The 19281-nt window shown below is 54.2% G+C and overlaps 1 protein-coding gene across 1 annotated transcript in view; it reads right to left on the reverse strand.

Annotated features, from left to right (window-relative positions):
• LOC144485834 (atrial natriuretic peptide receptor 1-like) overlaps window positions 1-13002 on the reverse strand; it is an 89097-nt gene extending 76095 nt beyond the window's left edge. The window contains exon 1 of the mRNA XM_078203907.1: window positions 12214-13002. Within this exon, the coding sequence (XP_078060033.1) occupies window positions 12214-12928 (715 nt within the window). The 5' untranslated portion in view covers window positions 12929-13002. The remainder of the gene's footprint in view (window positions 1-12213) is intronic.
• Between the last annotated feature and the right edge of the window lie 6279 nt (window positions 13003-19281).

Raw genomic sequence — 19281 nt, forward strand, 5'->3', positions numbered from 1 at the left:
TGTAGTGTTACAGTCATAGCTAGGGTGTAGAGAAAGATCAACTTAATGAATGGCAGGTCCATTCCCCAAGGACCTGCCATGGAGGGAGTGCCACACTGTGGGAGGGCCAGTGCTGAGGGAGTGCCACACTGTGGGAGGGTCGGTGTTGAGGGAGCGCCGCACTGTGGGAGGGTCGGTGTTGAGGGAGCGCCGCACTGTGGGAGGGTCGGTGCTGAGGGAGCGCCGCACTGTGGGAGGGTCGGTGCTGAGGGAGCGCCGCACTGTGGGACGGTCGGTGTTGAGGGAGCGCCGCACTGTGGGAGGGTCGGTGCTGAGGGAGCGCCGCACTGTGGGAGGGCCAGTGCTGAGGGAGTGCCACACTGTGGGAGGGTCGGTGCTGAGGGAGCGCCGCACTGTGGTAGGGTCAGTGCTGAGGGAGCGCCAGTGCTGAGGGAGCGCCGCACTGTGGGAGGATCGGTGCTGAGGGAGTGCCGCACTGTGGGGGGTCAGTGCTGAGGGAGCGCCGCACTGTGGGGGGGTCAGTGCTGAGGGAGCGCCGCACTATGGGAGGGTCAGTGCTGAGGGAGCGCCGCACTGTGGGAGGGTCAGTGCTGAGAGAGCGCCGCATTGTGGGAGGGTCATTGTTGAGGGAGCGTTAAACTGTGGGAGGGTCGGTGCTGAGGGAGCGCCGCATTGTGGGAGGGTCAGTGCTGAGGGAGCGCCGCATTGTGGGAGGGTCATTGCTGAGGGAGCGCCGCACTGTGGGAGAGTCAGTGCTGAGGGAGTGCCGCACTGTTGGGGGGTCAGTGCTGAAGGAGCACTGTACTGTGGGAGGGTCAGTGCTGAGGGAGCGCCCCGCACTGTGGGAGGGTCAGTGCTGAGGGAGCGCCGCACTGTGGGAGGGTCAGTGCTGAGGGAGCGCCGCACTGTAGGAGGGTCAGTGCTGAGGGAGCGCCGCACTGTGGGAGGGTCAGTGCTGAGGGAGCGCCGCACTGTGGAGAGGGTCAGTGCTGAGGGAGTGCCGCACCGTGGGAGGGTCAGTACTGAGGGAGCACCGCACTGTGGGAGGGTCAGTGCTGAGGGAGCGCCGCACTGTGGGAGGGTCGGTGCTGAGGGAGCGCCGCACTGTGGGAGGGTCGGTGCTGAGGGAGTGTCGCACTGTGGGAGGGTCAGTACTGAGGGAGCGCCGCACTATGGGAGGGTCAGTGCTGAGGGAGCGCCGCACTGTAGGAGGGTCAGTGCTGAGGGAGTGCCGCACTGTCGGAGGGTCAGTACTGCGGGAGCACCGCACTGTGGGAGGGTCAGTGCTGAGGGAGCGCCGCACTGTGGGAGGGTCAGTGCTGAGGGAGTGTTGCACTGTGGGAGGGTCAGTGCTGAGGGAGCACCGCCCTGTGGGAGGGTCAGTGCTCAGGGAGCGCCGCACTGTGGGAGGGTCAGTGCTGAGGGAGCGCCGCACTGTGGGAGGGTCAGTGCTGAGGGAGCGTCGCACTGTGGGAGGGTCAGTACTGAGGGAGCGCTGCACTGTGGGAGGGTCAGTGCTGAGGGAGCGCTGCACTGTGGGAGGGTCAGTGCTGAGGGAGCGCCGCACTGTGGGAGGGTCAGTGCTGAGGGAGCACCGCACTGTGGGAGGGTCAGTGCTGAGGGAGCGCCGCACTGTGGGAGGGTCAGTGCTGAGGGAGGGTCAGTACTGAGGGAGCACCGCACTGTGGGAGGGTCAGTGCTGAGGGAGCACCGCACTGTGGGAGGGTCAGTGCTGAGGGAGCGCCGCACTGTGGGAGGGTCAGTGCTGAGGGAGCACTGCACTGTGGGAGGGTCAGTGCTGAGGGAGCACCGCACTGTCAGAGGGTCAGTGCTGAGGGGGCGCTGCACTGTGGGAGGATCAGTGCTGAGGGAGCACCGCACTGTGGGAGGGTCAGTGCTGAGGGTGCGTCGCACTGTTGGAGGATCAACTTCTTCACACAGAGTGTAGAGCGTGTATGGCACAGTGGGTTAGCACTGCTGCCTCCCAGCGCCAGGGACCCGGGTTTGATTCCTGGCTTGGGTCACTGTCTGTGTGGAGTCTGCACATTCTCCCCGTGTCTGCGTGGGTTTCCTCCAGTTTCCTCCCAGAGTCTGAAAGACGTGCTGGTTAGGGTGCATCGGCTGTGCTAAATTCTCCCTCAGTGTTACCCGAACAGGAGTGTGGCGACTGGGGGATTTTGACAGTAACTTCATTGCAGTGACAGTCCTGGAGTATTCCTCTCCCCTCACGTCAGGCAGAAAGTCTGGCCTATGTGCGTACATCCTATCCACGCCCCTCATGGATTTATACACCTCGGTAAGGTGACACCTCATTCTCCTCCGTTCCAAGGGATAAAGTGCTCCTGGTGACAGTAATAAATAAACTATAGCGACGGGGGAGAAATGAAGGAAATTTACATTCTGCGTTGAGACAGATTGCGTGGTCTGATGAATGCTTATGCTAATGTACCAACCATTGATGAATAGAAAGCTTGCCCACAGATTTATTGCAACCAGTTTACAGAATCCTGAGTGAATAAGTTAGCAACACAAATTCTTTAATACGTATTGGGTTGAGGGGATGTTTGGAGCGAGTCTGCATAAGAACTAGGAGCAGGAGTGGGCCGTCTGACCCCTCGAGCCTGCCCCGACATTCAATAAGATCATGGCTGATCTTTTCCTGGACTCAGCTCCACTTACCCGCCCGCTCCCCTTGGTGCGCGATTAATCCACTCGGGAGGCTCGATCGTACCCGGGAATAAAGGCTTTTATTCGCAACAAGAATAGAGCATACTGCTTAACAATACAATCCCAGACTAAAGGGTCACCAGGCAGTGCAGTGACCTTTATACTCCTCTAGGAAGGCAGAGCCAACCGGAGTGTACCACAGAACAATGCTAACAGGTAGGACACCCCAACCCTAACCCCAACAGTGACAACAGTAACATATGTACAAGTACCCATAGTGGTAACCATCTATGGTTCACCACACCCCTTAAATCCTTTACTGTTCAAAAATCTATCTATCCTTGCTTTAAAAACATTCAATGGGGTAGCCTCAACTGGACCGGGAATTCCACAGGTTCACAACCCTTTGGGTGAAGAAATTCCTCCTCAACTCAGTCATAGAATCATAGAATCCCGACAGTGCAGAAGGAAACCATTTGGCCCATCGAGTCTGCACCGACCACAATCCCACCCAGGCCCTATCCCCGTAACTTCACACATTTACCCGGCTAATCCCCCTGACACTTAGGTCAATTTTCCCCTGGGCCAAATCCACCTAACCCGCACATCTTTGGAGTGTGGGAGGAAACCGGAGCACCCGGAGGAAACCCACGCAGACACGGGGGAGAACGTGCAGACTCCACACAGACAGTGACCCGAGGCTGGGATCAAACCCGGGTCCCCGGCGCTGTGAGGCCAGTAAGAAGTCTCACAACACCAGGTTAAAGTCCAACAGGTTTATTTGGTAGCCCAAGCCAGTAGCTTTCAGAGGCAGCAGTGCACTCCCTCATTGGCCATGCCCCCTAGTTCCAGTTTCACCCGCCAGTGGAAACAACCTCCCTGCTTCTATCTTATCTCTTCCCTTCATAATCTTACATGTTTCTATAAGATCTCCCCTCATTCAGTTGAATTCCAATGAGTATAGCCCCAGTCTACTCAAGACCGCAAGAAACTACAAAAGGTCGTGAATGTAGCCCAGTCCCATCACGCAAACCAGCCTCCCATCCATTGACTCTGTCTACACTTCCCGCTGCCTCGGGGAAAAGCAGCCAGCATAATTAAGGACCCCCCACGCACCCCGGACATTCTCCCTTCCACCTTCTTCCGCCGGGAGAAAGATACAAAAGTCTGAGGTCACGTACCGACCGACTCAAGAACAGCTTCTTCCCTGCTGCCGTCAGACTTTTGAATGGACCTACCTCGCATTGAGTTGATCTTTCTCTACACCCTAGCTATGACTGTAACACTAAACCAGGGATTATAACCCTTGAGGACCTGTTCTATAACTCTGAATGCTTGATAATCCCCAAACAGGTCCCCTTTCCGAATAGAAACATAGAAAAACTACAGCACAAAACAGGCCCTTCGGCCCCACAAGTTGTGCCGAACATATCCCTACCTTTTAGGCCTACCTATAACCCTCCATCCTATTAAGTCCCATGTACTCATCCAGGAGCCTCTTAAAAGACCCTATTGAGTTCGCCTCCACCACCACTGACGGCAGCCGATTCCACTCGCCCACCACCCTCTGTGTGAAAAACTTCCCCCTAACATTTCCCCTGTACCTACCCCCCCCCCAGCACCTTAAACCCGTGTCCTCTCGTAGCAGCCATTTCCACCCTGGGGAAAAGCCTCTGAGAGTCCACCCGATCTATGCCTCTCAACATCTTATACACCTCTATTAGGTCTCCTCTCATCCTACGTCTCTCCAAGGAGAAAAGACCGAGCTCCCTCAGCCTATCCTCATAAGGCATGCCACTCAATCCAGGCAACATCCTTGTAAATCGCCTCTGCACCCTTTCAATCTTTTCCACATCCTTCCTGTAATGAGGCGACCAGAACTGAGCGCAGTACTCCAAGTGGGGTCTGACGAGGGTCTTATATAGCTGCATCATTATCCCCCGACTCCTAAACTCAATCCCTCGATTGATAAAGGCCAATTTTAGGTGATTGCTTTTACTAAGTATTGAGAATTGAAGTTTGTGTGCTATTGTGGTACACAATACATGTTAGGGCGTCACGGTAACACAGTGGTTAGCACTGCTGCTTCACAGCTCCAAGGTCCCGGGTTCGATTCCCGGCTCGGGTCACTGTCTGTGTGGAGTTTGCACATTCTCCTCGTGTCTGCGTGGGTTTCCTCCGGGTGCTCCGGTTTCCTCCCACAGTCCAAAGATGTGCGGGTTAGGTTGATTGGCCAGGTTAAAAAATTGCCCCTTAGTGTCCTGGGATGTGTAGGTTAGAGAGATTAGTGGGTAAAATATGTGGGGGTAGGGCCTGGGTGGGATTGTGGTCGGTGCAGACTCGATGGGCCGAATGGCCTCCTTCTGCACTGTAGGGTTTCTATGACAATAACAGCCGTAGTTTTCATATACTCAGGTCTTGCCAGACTTGCTTGGTATTCCAATTTATTTTTCTGGATTTTTTCAGTATCTGCAGTACTTGGGTCCTGGAATTATATTTTTAATTTGAGGTGAAGCGTAGTAAAATTATTCAACTCTGTGTTGCTCGAGACCAGAAATGTTGATGCTGGAGAGATGGAATTGTTGTAACACAGCAAAATTACCTCAACTCTTTCCCAACCTTACCATGACTGTACCATTGTGCAGTGTCTGACTGGCTTTGTTTATCAGAAGACATGTTCTGTGTGAATTAGTGTAGCCTATATGTGTGGGCTGGATTTGAACCTAGTTCTTGAGAGGTGAAAGGATGATCTTGCCACAAGGAACAGCACAGGAACGGGCCCTTCGGCCTTCCAAACCCGCGTCGAGCATGATGCCCGCCTAAACTAAAACCGTCTGCACTTACGGAATCCTATTCCCATCCTATTTAGGTATTTGTCTAGTTGCCCCTTTAAATGCCGCTATCCTACCTCCTCCCACCACCTCCCCTGGCAGTGCGTTCCAGACATTCACCACCCTCTGTGTAAAAAAACCTACCTCGCACATCTCCTCTAAACCTCTCCCCACGCACCTAAACCTATGTCCCCTAGTACTTGACTTTTCTACCCTAAGGAAGAACCTTCAGTTGTCCCACCAAACCCGTAAGAGAAAGTATAAAACTCAGGCTAAACCCTTGTGATATATTCCCCTGTGAATCAGAACAATTGCCAGAGTTATCAACTTCCTTCACACGTTGACAGAGGGGAACCGGTAGATGTGGTGTATTTAGATTTCCAGAAGGCTGGAATTCCCTCTCTCTGGAGCGGAGGAGGCTGAGGGGAGACTTAATAGAGGTGTATAAAATGATGAAGGGGATAGATAGAGTGAACGTTCAAAGACTATTTCCTCGGGTGGATGGAGCTATTACAAGGGGGCATAACTATAGGGTTCGTGGTGGGAGATACAGGACGGATATCAGAGGTAGGTTCTTTACGCAGAGAGTGGTTGGGGTGTGGAATGGACTGCCTGCAGTGATAGTGGAGTCAGACACTTTAGAAACATTTAAGCGGTTATTGGATAGGCACATGGAGCACACCAGGATGATAGGGAGTGGGATAGCTTGATCTTGGTTTCAGATAAAGCTCGGCACAACATCGTGGGCCGAAGGGCCTGTTCTGTGCTGTACTGTTCTATGTTCTATGTTCTATGTTCTAAGGCATTCGATAAGGTGCCTCACAAAAGGTTGCTGCATAAGATAAAGGTAGTAAGAAGTCTCACAACACCAGGTTAAAGTCCAACAGGTTTATTTGGTAGCAAATACCATAAGCTTTCGGAGCGCTGCTCCTTCGTCAGATGGAGTGGAAATCTGCTCTCAAACAGTGTCTGCTCATCAAACAGAGCAGATTTCCACTCCATCTGACGAAGGAGCTGTGCTCCGAAAGCTTATGGTATTTGCTACCAAATAAACCTGTTGGACTTTAACCTGGTGTTGTGAGACTTCTTACTGTGTTCACCCCAGTCCAACGCCGGCATCTCCACATCATAAGATTAGGGTACACAGAGTTGGGGGTAAAGTGTTCGCGTGGATTGGGGATTGGCTATCCAACAGGAAGCAGAGAGTCGGAATAAATGGGTGCTTTTCCGGTTGGCAATCAGTGACTAGTGGCGTGCCGCAGGGATCGGTGCTGGGGCCTCAACTGTTTACCATATACGTAGACGATCTGGAGGAGGGGACCGAGTGTAGGGTGACAAAGTTTGCGGATGATACAAAGATGAGTGGGAAAGCGAATTGCGTGGAGGGTGCGGAAAGTCTGCAGAGAGATTTGGATAGGCTGAGTGAGTGGGCGAGGATCTGGCAGATGGAGTATAACGTTGGTAAGTGTGAGGTTATCCACTTTGGAAGGAATAATAGTAAAATGGACTATTATTTAAACGGTGAAAAATTAACATTTCATGGTTCACAGTTACTGGGTTTAAACCCAATTCCGCTTGGGGGATCGGATACAACTAGAAAAACTACGTTTCTACTTGTAGAACTGTAGTGCAGAAGTATACCAAGGTGGAAATGGATTGGGTCTGGCTCCAGTTAATGTCAGATTCTTGCAACGGTGCAGCGGCAGCACCGTGGCAGAGTGAGGTGGCACAGTGGGTTAGCACTGCTGCCTCACAGTGCCGGGAACCATGTTCATAGAAACCCTACAGTGCAGAAGGAGGCCATTCGGCCCATCGAGTCTGCACCGACCACAATCCCACCCAGGCCCTACCCCCATATCCCTACATATTTTACCCACTAATCCCTCTAACCTACGCATCTCAGGACACTGTCTGTGTGGAGTTTGCACATTCTCCTCGTATCTGTGTGGGTTTCCTCCGGGTGCTCCAAAGATGTGTGGGTTACGCTGATTGGCCGTGCTAAATTGTCCCTAGTGTCAGGGGATTAGCAGGGTAAATATGTGGGGTTACGGGGATAGGGCCTGGGTGGGATTGTGGTCGGTGCAGACTCGATGGGCTGAATGGCCTCTATTATTCTGACTACATTCTGCACCCTCTCCTTTCCTTCTCTATGAACGGTATGCTTTGTCTGTATAGCGCGCAAGAAACAATACTTTTCACTGTATCCCAATACATGTGACAATAATAAATCAAATCAAATTCAAATCAAATCAAAAAGGCAATAGAGTATTAGAGTCTCGGTAAATCGCTCGACACGGATCTTCATCCAAGTTCCTGGCCTAAGATGAACAGTCACTGGATCAGTCCCGATCTAGTATTCTCACTCCCACCCGACTTAAAGCGCTCTCTCTCTCTCTCCCTCCCTCCCATTAAACCACAGCACAAAATAGCACTAGGCAATGGCCTCGTGGTATTATCGCCAGACTATTAATCCAGAAGCTCAGCTAATGTTCTGGGGGACCCCGGGTTCGAATCCCGCCACGGCAGATGGTGGAATTTGAATTCAATAAAAAATATCTGGAATTAAGAATCTACTGATGGCCCATTGTCGGAAAAACCCATCTGGTTCCCTTTAGGGAAGGAAATCTGCCGTCCTTACCCCGGTCTGGCCTACATGTGACTCCAGAGCCACAGCAATGTGGTTGACGCTCAACTGCCCCTCCAAGGGGCAACTAGGGATGGGCAATAAATGCTGGTCCAGTCAGCGACGCCCATGTCCCACGAATGAATAATAAAAAAAATCTGGGAATCGTAACACTTTTCTTCAAATGAGTTAAAGCCATTAACTTAGAGAATGTCAGAAATTCAGGCCACACCTGGAGTACTGCGTACAGTTTTGGTCTCCTTACTTGAGAAAGGATATACTGGCACTGGAGGGGGTGCAGAGGAGATTCACTGGGTTGATTCCGGAGTTGAGAGGGTTGGCTTAGGAGGAGAGACTGAGTAGACTGGGGCTATACTCATTGGAATTCAGAAGAATGAGGGGAGAGCTTATAGAAACATATAAGATTATGAAGGGAATCGATAAGATAGAAGCAGGGAAGTTGTTTCCACTGGCGGGTGAAACTAGAACTAGGGGGCATTGCCTCAAAATAAGGGGGAGCAGATTTAGGACTGAGTTGAGGAGGAACTTCTTCACAAGGGTTGTGAATCTGTGGAATTCTCTGCCCAGTTGAGGCTCCCTCATTGAATGTTTTTAAGGCAAGGATAGATAGATTTTCGAACAGGAATTAAGGGGAGTGGGTGGGTAAGTGGAGCTGAGTCCACGAAAAGATCAGCCAGGATCTTATTGAATGGCGGAGCAGGCTCGAGGGGTCAGATGGCCCCCTCCTGCTCCTAGTTCTTACGTTCAATAAATCCACAAAGTGCATTGTTTATTTCTCAAGACGGGGTTCAAAACCAGATTTACGCACAGGATTCCCAGGGCAGGAAGAGGCCTTGCTCTGTGCTGGCCACTCCAACCTCCTCCCACTCCTGCCTCCCACCATCACTATGTCCGTCCATTCCCTCCTTCCGCTCCCGCCCACTCCCAAATTGTTCCCTCTCAAGAGTTCATCAAAAACTGGAGGGCACAGGTTCAAAATGATGGCTGAAAGGGGGGAGGGAGGGGGGGGGGGGGCGTGGTAGAAGTGATGGGGAGGAAAGGTTGTTTTCCCCCCCCCCCCCCCCCCCCCAGAGGGTGGTTGTGGAAGTCTGGAACAATCTTCCTGAGAGGGCGGTGGACGCATGGTTCGATCGAGGGGTCATCGAAATGGGGAATTGGATTTCTGTCTGGGGAGAGAATGTGCAAGGTTTGGGGGGAGCAGGATAAGGCAGGGGGAGTGGAATTGGGTCCAACGCCCTTTCAGAGAGCCAGTGCAGACTCGATGGGCTGAATGGCCTCCTTCTGCACTGCAAATGTTCTATGATTCTTCTATTTTAGTTTTTAGTGTCACAAATCGGCTTACATTAACACTGCAATGAAGTTACTGCGAAAATCCCCGAGTCGCCCACACTCCGGCGCCTGTTCGGGTACACTGAGGGACAATTTAGCACGGCCAATGCACCCTAACCTGCACGTCTTTGGACACTAAGGGACAATTTAGCATGGCCAATCCACCTAACCTACACATCTTTGGACACTAAGGGACAATTTAGCATGGCCAATCCACCTAACCTACACATCTTTGGACACTAAGGGACAATTTAGCACGGCCAATCCCCCTAACCTACACATCTTTGGACACTGAGGGACAATTTAGCATGGCCAATCCCCCTAACCTACACATCTTTGGACACTAAGGGACAATTTAGCATGGCCAATCCCCCTAACCTACACATCTTTGGACACTAAGGGGCAATTTAGCACGGCCAATCCCCCTAACCCGCACATCTTTGGACACTAAGGGGCAATTTAGCATGGCCAATCCACCTAACCCGCACGTCTTTGGACACTAAGGGGCAATTTAGCATGGCCAATCCACCTAACCTGAACATCTTTGGACACTAAGGGGCAATTTAGCATGGCCAATCCCCCTAACCCGCACATCTTTGGACACTAAGGGGCAATTTATCATGGCCAATCCCCCTAACCTGCACATCTTTGGGACTGTGGGAGGAAACCGGAGCATCCGGAGGAAACCCACGCAGACACGGGGAGAATGTGCAAACTCCACACAGACAGTGAACCGAGCCGGGAATCGAATCCGGGTCCCTGACGTTGTGAGGCAGCAGTGCTAACCCACTGTGCCACCGTGCCTCCCAAGCGGAGAAGGAAGGGAGAGGGTGCAGAATGTAGTGTTACAGTCATAGCTAGGGTGTAGAGAAAGATCAACTTAATGCGAGGTAGGTCCATTCAAAAATCTGACGGCAGCAGGGAAGAAGCTGTTCTTGAGTCGGTCGGTACGTGACCTCAGACTTTTCTATCTTTTTCCCGACGGAGGAAGGTGGAAGAGAGAATGTCCGGGGTGCGTGGGGGTCCTTAATTATGCTGGCTGCTTTTCCCCGAGGCAGCGGGAAGTGTAGACAGAGTCAATGCATGGGAGGTTGGTTTGAGTGATGGGACTGGGCTACAGTGAAAAGTATTGTTTCTTGCGCGCTATACTGACAAAACATACCGTTCATAGAGAAGGAAAGGAGAGGGTGCAGAATACATGAATAGGATGGGAATAGAGGGATACGGTCCCCGGAAGGGTAGGGGGTTTTAGTTCAGTCGGGGCAGCATGGTCGGTGCAGGCTTGGAGGGCCGAAGGACCTGTTCCTGTGCTGTAATTTTCTTTGTTCTTTGCAATGTAGAGTTGCAGTCATAGCTAGGGTACAGAGAAAGATCAGCTTAATAGATATCTGGAGCGGCACGGTGGCACAGTGGGTTAGCACTGCTGCCTCACAGCGCCAGGGACCCAGGATTCGATTCCCGGCTTGGGTCACTGTCTGTTTGGAGTCTGCACGTTCTCCCCGTGTCTGCGTGGGTTTCCACCGGGAGCTCCGGTTTCCTCCCACAGTCTGAGAGATGTGCGGGTCAGGGGGGTTGGCCATGCTAAATTGCCCCTTAGTGTCCAAAGATGTGCGGGTTAGGTGGATTGGCCATGCTAAATTGTCCCTTAGTGTCCAAAGATGTGCGGGTTAGGGTGGATTGGCCATGCTAAATTGTCCCTTAGTGTCCGAAGATGTGCGGGTTAGGTGGATTGGCCATGCTAAATTGTCCCTTCGTGTCCAAAGATGTGCGGGTTAGGGTGGATTGGCCATGCTAAATTGTCCCTTAGTGTCCAAAGATGTGCGGGTTAGGTGGATTGGCCATGCTAAATTGTCCCTTCGTGTCCAAAGATGTGCGGGTTAGGGTGGATTGGCCATGCTAAATTTTCCCTTAGTGTCCAAAGATGTGTAGGTTAGGTGGATTGGCCGTGCTAAATTGCCCCTTGGTGTCTAAAGATGTGTAGGTTAGGTGGATTGGCCATGCTAAATTGTCCCTTAGTGTCCAAAGATGTGTAGGTTAGGTGGATTGGCCATGCTAAATTGTCCCTTAGTGTCTAAAGATGTGAAGGTTAGGTGGATTGGCCATGCTAAATTGTCCCTTAGTGTCCAAAGATGTGTAGGTTAGGGGGATTGGCCATGCTAAATTGTCCCTTAGTGTCCAAAGATGTGCGGGTTAGGTGGATTGGCCATGCTAAATTGTCCCTTAGTGTCAAGGGGACTAGCGGGGTAAATACGTGGGGTTATGGGGATAGGGTCTGGGTGGGATTGTGGTCGGTGCAGACTCGATGGGCCGAATGGCCTCCTTCTGCACTCCATTGACTCTGTCTACACTTCCCGCTGCCTCGGGGAAAAGCAGCCGGCATAATCAAGGATCCCCACGCACCCCGGACATTCTCTCTTCCACCTTCTTCCGTCGGGAAAAAGATACAAAAGTCTGAGGTCACGTACCGGCCGACTCAAGAACAGCTTCTTCCCTGCTGCCGTCAGACTTTTGAATGGAGCTACCTCGCATTGAGTTGATCTTTCTCTACACCCTAGCTGTGACTGTAACACTACATTCTGTAGGGATTCTATTCTAAAGTGTTGTGAAAGGAGGATAACTCGGGGAAGGAGAAGGATCTTGGGGGAACCAACTGGGAGGCGGCTGCAGAAGTGTTGGCTCGATGGGCTGAATGGCCTCCTGTATCTCGCTCACCGAGAGGAAAGGGGAGATTCTGGTACTCACTCCGGCCTTTCTGCCTGACCTCCTGGATGAGGGAGGCGTAGTCGATGGAGCTGCTCTCCTTGAAGGGGATGTCCACCACCGTTAGGTTCCTGAACTTGGGCATCTCCTGGTACAGACCCTCCACGGCGAAGTAGCAGGGTCGGTCATCGGTCTTTTCGTCGTTGTAGATAATCAGGGCCCTCCGCGTCCAGTTGAAGCGCTGGTGAACCAGGGCCACATATTCGCCCAGCTTGCCGTGGGAGGGGCCCGTCCGGGTCATCAGCGGGTAGCTGTGCAAGCGGGAGGAGAAGCCGTAAGCGGGCGCCCCGGCCGTCAACATGGGCACCTTCCAGTGCCCGGTGAAGCGGGCCACGGGCGCCGCCGTGTAGACGCAGCCGGGCCCCACGAAGACGTCGGGGTTGCTGGCGAACTTGAGGTCGACGGCCACCAGGGGGGCGATGGACTCGGAGCAGGTGCCCTGCCCGTCCTCGCAGTTCCCGAACACGTAGCGGAGGCGGTGGCCAGCCAGCAGCCCGGGGTCGCGGTTGATGTGGTCCCTGGCCAGCCTCACGGCGGGTCCCACCCTCTGCCACGCCCAGGGGTAGGCCGTGTTGTTCTGGGGCAGCACCACGGCGATGGTCAGCGGCTCGGGGATGGAGGCACCGGCCAGCTGCAAGAGGCCCCACACAGCCCAGGAAGGCCACCACTGCCCCATGGCACCCTCTGCCCAGCCCATCCAGAGCAACCCCGAGCCTGGCTGCCTCCCTCAATGCGCCCCCCTGAAGGACAATGCTCATCCAAAGCACTTCATCACTCTCCCTCACCTCTCACACTTTCCCTCTCTCCTCACTCCCTCTTTGGCCACACCTTCTGCAGCTCCCGCAGTGCGGCGCTCCCTCAGCACCGACCCTCCCACAGTGCGGCGCTCCCTCAGCACTGACCCTCCCACAGTGCGGCGCTCCCTCAGCGCTGACCCTCCCACAGTGCGGCGCTCCCTCAGCGCTGACCCTCCCACAGTGCGGCGCTCCCTCAGCGCTGACCCTCCCACAGTGCGGCGCTCCCTCAGCACTGACCCTCCCACAGTGCGGCGCTCCCTCAGCACTGACCCTCCCACAGTGCGGCGCTCCCTCAGCACTGACCCTCCCACAGTGCGGCGCTCCCTCAGCACTGACCCTCCCACAGTGCGGCACTCCCTCAGCACTGACCCTCCCACAGTGCGGCGCTCCCTCAGCACTGACCACCCCACAGTGCGGCGCTCCCTCAGCACTGACCCTCCCACAGTGCGGCGCTCCTACAGCACTGACCACCCCACAGTGCGGCGCTCCCTCAGCACTGACCCTCCCACAGTGCGGCGCTCCCTCAGCACTGACCCTCCCGCAGTGCGGCGCTCCCTCAGCGCTGACCTTCCCACAGTGCGGCGCTCCCTCAGCGCTGACCCTCCCACAGTGCGGCGCTCCCTCAGCACTGACCCTCCCACAGTGCGGTGCTCCCTCAGCACTGACCACCCCACAGTGCGGCGCTCCCTCAGCACTGACCACCCCACAGTGCGGCGCTCCCTCAGCACTGACCACCCCACAGTGCGGCGCTCCCTCCGCACTGACCCTCCCACAGTGCGGCGCTCCCTCAGCACTGACCCTCCCACAGTGCGGCGCTCCCTCAGCACTGACCCTCCCACAGTAATCCCCTCTCCAACTGCCTCTCCCCCTTTCCTCACTCGACCTGCCTCCCCCTCCGCTCCCTCTCACTCTTACCCCCCTCTCCTATTGCACCCTCTCCTCGCCTCTCAATGTCCTTCCCCCTCCCACCCCCACTCTCTCCTACTTCCTCACACACACACTCTCCCCTAATCTCAACGCACTCTCTCTCTCTCTCTCTCTCACCCCTCTTTTACTGTGTCCCCCCGTCGGACGCACTCCTCCTCCTCTCTCGCTCTCTGTCTCCTTCTTCCAACGAACTGAGTCGACTCCCTTTCTGAAGAAGGTTACACAATGAGTTGGTGACTGGGGATTCTGCGATCGATAAGCAGGTTGCCACCTTGCTATCAATTCGCCACCCGAATGTCCCCAAGCCCCCTTCCCGACCCTCCCGCGTGAAGCTGCTTCCCTCGCTCTCTCTCTCTCTGTCTCTTTCCTCCAGTTGCTGATCCTGTCTGGATCTTCTCCTTGGGTTCCGGAACAAGTGGAATTCCTCCCCGCTTCAATACCCCTGGATAATGTGAGGTTCAGTGTCGACGGAGCGGCTTTCACTGGGATTGCTGCAATGTATTCAATAGCGGATGTGTGGTATCAGATTAGGAGGGAGGGAGAGGGTGGGGGGGAGGGGGTGCAGGAGAGAGAGGGAGCGGGGGGGGGTCTGAGTGACAGTGTGTGGACTTGAAATGGGACCGGATGCTTTAACCCTTTCCGTGCCAGATGCAGACCCTTCTCCACTGAGACACACTCAGGCACACACTCACACACACACTCACACACAGACACGCACACACAGACACACACACACACAGACACGCACACACACAGACACGCACACACACAGACACGCACACACAGACACACACACACACACACGCACACACAGACACGCACACACAGGCATGCACACACAAACACACACACAGACACGCACACACAGGCACGCACACACAGACACGCACACACAGACACGCACACACACGCACACACAGACACGCACACACAGACACACACACACACACACACAGACACGCACACACAGACACGCACACACAGACACGCACACACAGACACGCACACACAGACACGCACACACACACGCACACACAGACACGCACACACAGACACACACACACACACACACACACACAGACACGCACACACACAGACACGCACACACACAGACACGCACACACAGACACGCACACACACACACACACACACAGACACGCACACACACAGACACGCACACACAGACACACACACAGACACGCACACACAGGCACGCACACACAAACACACACACAGACACGCACACACAGACACGCACACACACGCACACACACGCACACACAGGCACGCACACACAGACACGCACACACACGCACACACAGGCACGCACACACACGCACACACAGACATGCACACACAGACACGCACACAGAGACACGCACACACACGCACATACAGACACACACACAGACACGCACACACAGACACGCACACACAGACACGCACACACTGGCACGCGCACACAGGCACGCACACACAGGCACGCACACACAGACACGCACACATAGAGACACGCACATACAGACATGCACACACAGACACGCACACACACACACGCACATACAGACACACACACAGACACGCACACACAGGCACGCACACACACGCACATACAGACACACACACAGACACGCACACACAGGCACACACACACACGCACATACAGACACACACACAGACACGCACACACAGACACGCACACACAGACACGCACACACAGACACGCACACACAGACACGCACACACTGGCACGCGCACACAGGCACGCACACACAGGCACGCACACACAGACACGCACACATAGAGACACGCACATACAGACATGCACACACAGACACGCACACACAGACACGCACACACACACACGCACATACAGACACACACACAGACACGCACACACAGGCACGCACACACACGCACATACAGACACACACACAGACACGCACACACAGGCACACACACACACGCACATACAGACACACACACAGACACGCACACACAGACACGCACACACAGACACGCACACACAGACACGCACACACAGACACGCACACACAGACACGCACACACATCATGCACACACACATACAGACACATACAGACATACACACATACTTTGACACACACACACGAGGTTACTCGCGGGGATGAGGGGGTTGCCCTGTGATGGGAGGCTGAGTAAATTGGGCTTCTGTTCTCTGGAGTTACGGAGAATGAGAGGCGATCTCATTGAAATGTGGAAAATTCTGAAGGGGTTTGATGGGGTGAACGCTGAGAGATTGTTTCCGCTGGTTGGGGGAATCTGAAACATGGGGGGCACAGTCTCAGAGTAAGGGGGGGCACAGTCTCAGGGTAAGGGGGGGCACAGTCTCAGGGTAAGGGGGGGGCACAGTCTCAGGGTAAGGGGGGGCACAGTCTCAGGGTAAGGGGGGGCACAGTCTCAGGGTAAGGGGGGGCACAGTCTCAGGGTAAGGGGGGGCACAGTCTCAGGGTAAGGGGGGCACAGTCTCAGGGTAAGGGGGGACACAGTCTCAGGGTAAGGGGGACAGTCTCAGGGTAAGGGGGGACACAGTCTCAGGGTAAGGGGGGGCACAGTCCCAGGGTAAGGGGGGGCACAGTCTCAGGGTAGAGGGGGCGATTGTTTAGGACTGAGATTGGGGAGAAATCGCTTCACTCAGAGGGTTTGTGAATCGTTGGGATTCTCTCCCCCAGAGGGGTGGTCGATGTTCCAGCGTTGAGTATATTTACGGCCCGGGGGATTGACAGGGTTTCTGTCTCTCGGGTGAGTTAAGGGATTTAGGAAGCGGGCGGGATAATGGATCTGAAGCCCGTGATAGTATTGAATGGTGGAGCAGGCTCGATGGGCCGAATGGTCTCCTCCTGCCCCCATTTCATGGGTTCCGTGATGCATCAGTCAATGAATCTGTTCTGTAACTCACCACAGGTTCCGCTGGGGTGTTAATTAACTTGTTTAACACAAGGCCAGCTGTCTGCCTCCCTCTCTGTTTGATTAGATTTGGTTTATTCTTGTCACATGTATTAACATGCAGTGAAAAGTATTGTTTCGTGCGCACTATACAAAGCATACCGTTCATAGAGAAGGAAAGGAGAGGGTGCAGAATGTAGTGTTACAGTCATAGCTAGGGTGTAGAGAAAGATCAACTTAATGCGAGGTAGGTCCATTCAAAAGTCTGACGGCAGCAGGGAAGAAGCTGTTCTTGAGTCGGTCGGTACGTGTCCCCGACGGAAGAAGGTGGAAGAGAGAATGTCCGGGGTGTGTGGGGGGGTCCTTAATTATGCCGGCTGCTTTTCCCGAGGCAGCGGGAAGTGTAGACAGAGTCAATGGATGGGAGGCTGGTTTGCGAGATGGATTGGGCTACATTCACAACCCTTTGTAGTTCCTTGCGGTCTTGGGCAGAACAGGAGCCCCAGACCAAGCTGTGATACAACCAGAAAGAATGCTTTCTCTGGTGCATCTGTAAACTTTGATGAGAATCATAGAATCTTACAGTGCAGAAGGGGGCCATTCGGCCCATCGAGTCAGCACCGAACACAATCCCGTCCAGGCCCTATCCCCATACATTTACCCCGCTAATCCCTTTAATCTACACATCCCAGAACCTAAGGAGCAATTTAGCATGGCCAGTCCACCCTAACCCGCACATCTTTGGAGCGTGGGAGAAAACCGGAGAACCCGGAGGAAACCCAAGCAGACACGGGGAGAATGTGCAAACTCCACACAGACAGTGACCCAAGCCGGGAATCGAACGCAGGTCCCTGGTGCTGTGAGGCAGCAGTGCTAACCCGCTGTGTCGCCCCCAAGTCGTAGCGGACATGCCTGTGGGAGAGTCTGTGCTTTCCGCTTGGCAAGCTATCCGACTGCTAGGGGCATCACAATACGGACTACTCTCGCTTTCCCCAACACCCCCCCCTTTTGGGATGCACTCAGGGGCAGCAGCCCTGGCTTGAGCTGCCAGCCTTGGACAGGGTCAAGACAACTGGCAGGGGAGGTTGGATTGCGATTTATCAATTCGTTGCGCTTGGAGCAGAGGTTCTGGAAAGCGAGGGACGGGCCGAATGGTCCCCTTTCGCTGCAGCGTCCTCCTCTGGACATGAGGTGCAATCAGCTGAGGGATGCTGCCATCTGGTGGGCCACTCTAGTACTGTCCGCCCGCCGCAGCCAAAATGCAAACTTCCAGCTGTGGGTTGCAGCTGCCTCTGGTTTTGGAGCCCTGCAGGATGACCCCGGCGTCTCCCGGATGGAGGGGTTAATCCCCGGGGCCCGGCTGCGCCCAAGATCCTGGCAGTCAAATGCTTCGCCTCGCTTTTCTACCCCCAACTTTGTTTCAACACTTGTGCTGATTGGGCCTGCTCGAGTTCCAGAATCAGAGAATCCCTACAGTGCAGAAGGAGGCCATTCGGCCCATCGAGTCTGCACCGACCACAATCCCACCCAGGCCCTATCCCTGTAACCCCACATATTTACCCTGCTGATTCCTCTCAAATTAAGGGGCAATTTAGCATGGCCAATCCACCTAACCTGCACATCTTTGGACACTAAGGGGCAACTTAGCATGGCCAATCCACCTAACCTACACATCTTTGGACACTAAGGGGCAACTTAGCATGGCCAATCCACCTAACCTGCACATCTTTGGACACTAAGGGGCAACTTAGCATGGCCAATCCACCTAACCTGCACATCTTTGGACACTAAGGGGCAACTTAGCATGGCCAATCCACCTAACCTGCACATCTTTGGACACTAAGGGGCAACTTAGCATGGCCAATCCACCTAACCTGCACATCTTTGGACACTAAGGGGCAACTTAGCATGGCCAATCCACCTAACCTACACATCTTTGGACACTAAGGGGCAACTTAGCGTGGCCAATCCACCTAACCTGCACACCTTTGGACACTAAGGGGCAACTTAGCATGGCCAATCCACCTAACCTGCACATCTTTGGACACTAAGGGGCAACTTAGCATGGCCAATCCACCTAACCTACACATCTTTGGACACTAAGGGGCAACTTAGCATGGCCAATCCACCTAACCTGCACATCTTTGGACACTAAGGGGCAATTTAGCATGGCCAATCCACCTAACCTACACATCTTTGGACACTAAGGGGCAACTTAGCTCGGCCAATCCACCTAACAGTGACCTGAGGCCGGAATTCTATTATTCATTCCTGGGACATGGGTGTCGCTGGCTGGACCAGCATTTATTGCCCATCCCTAGTTGCCCTTGGAAGGCAGTTGAGAGTCAACCACATTGCTGTGGCTCTGGAGTCACATGTAGGCCAGACCGGGGTAAGGAC

Source organism: Mustelus asterias, unplaced genomic scaffold, assembly GCF_964213995.1.
Source record: "Mustelus asterias unplaced genomic scaffold, sMusAst1.hap1.1 HAP1_SCAFFOLD_229, whole genome shotgun sequence".
Classification (NCBI taxonomy): Eukaryota; Metazoa; Chordata; class Chondrichthyes; order Carcharhiniformes; family Triakidae; genus Mustelus; species Mustelus asterias.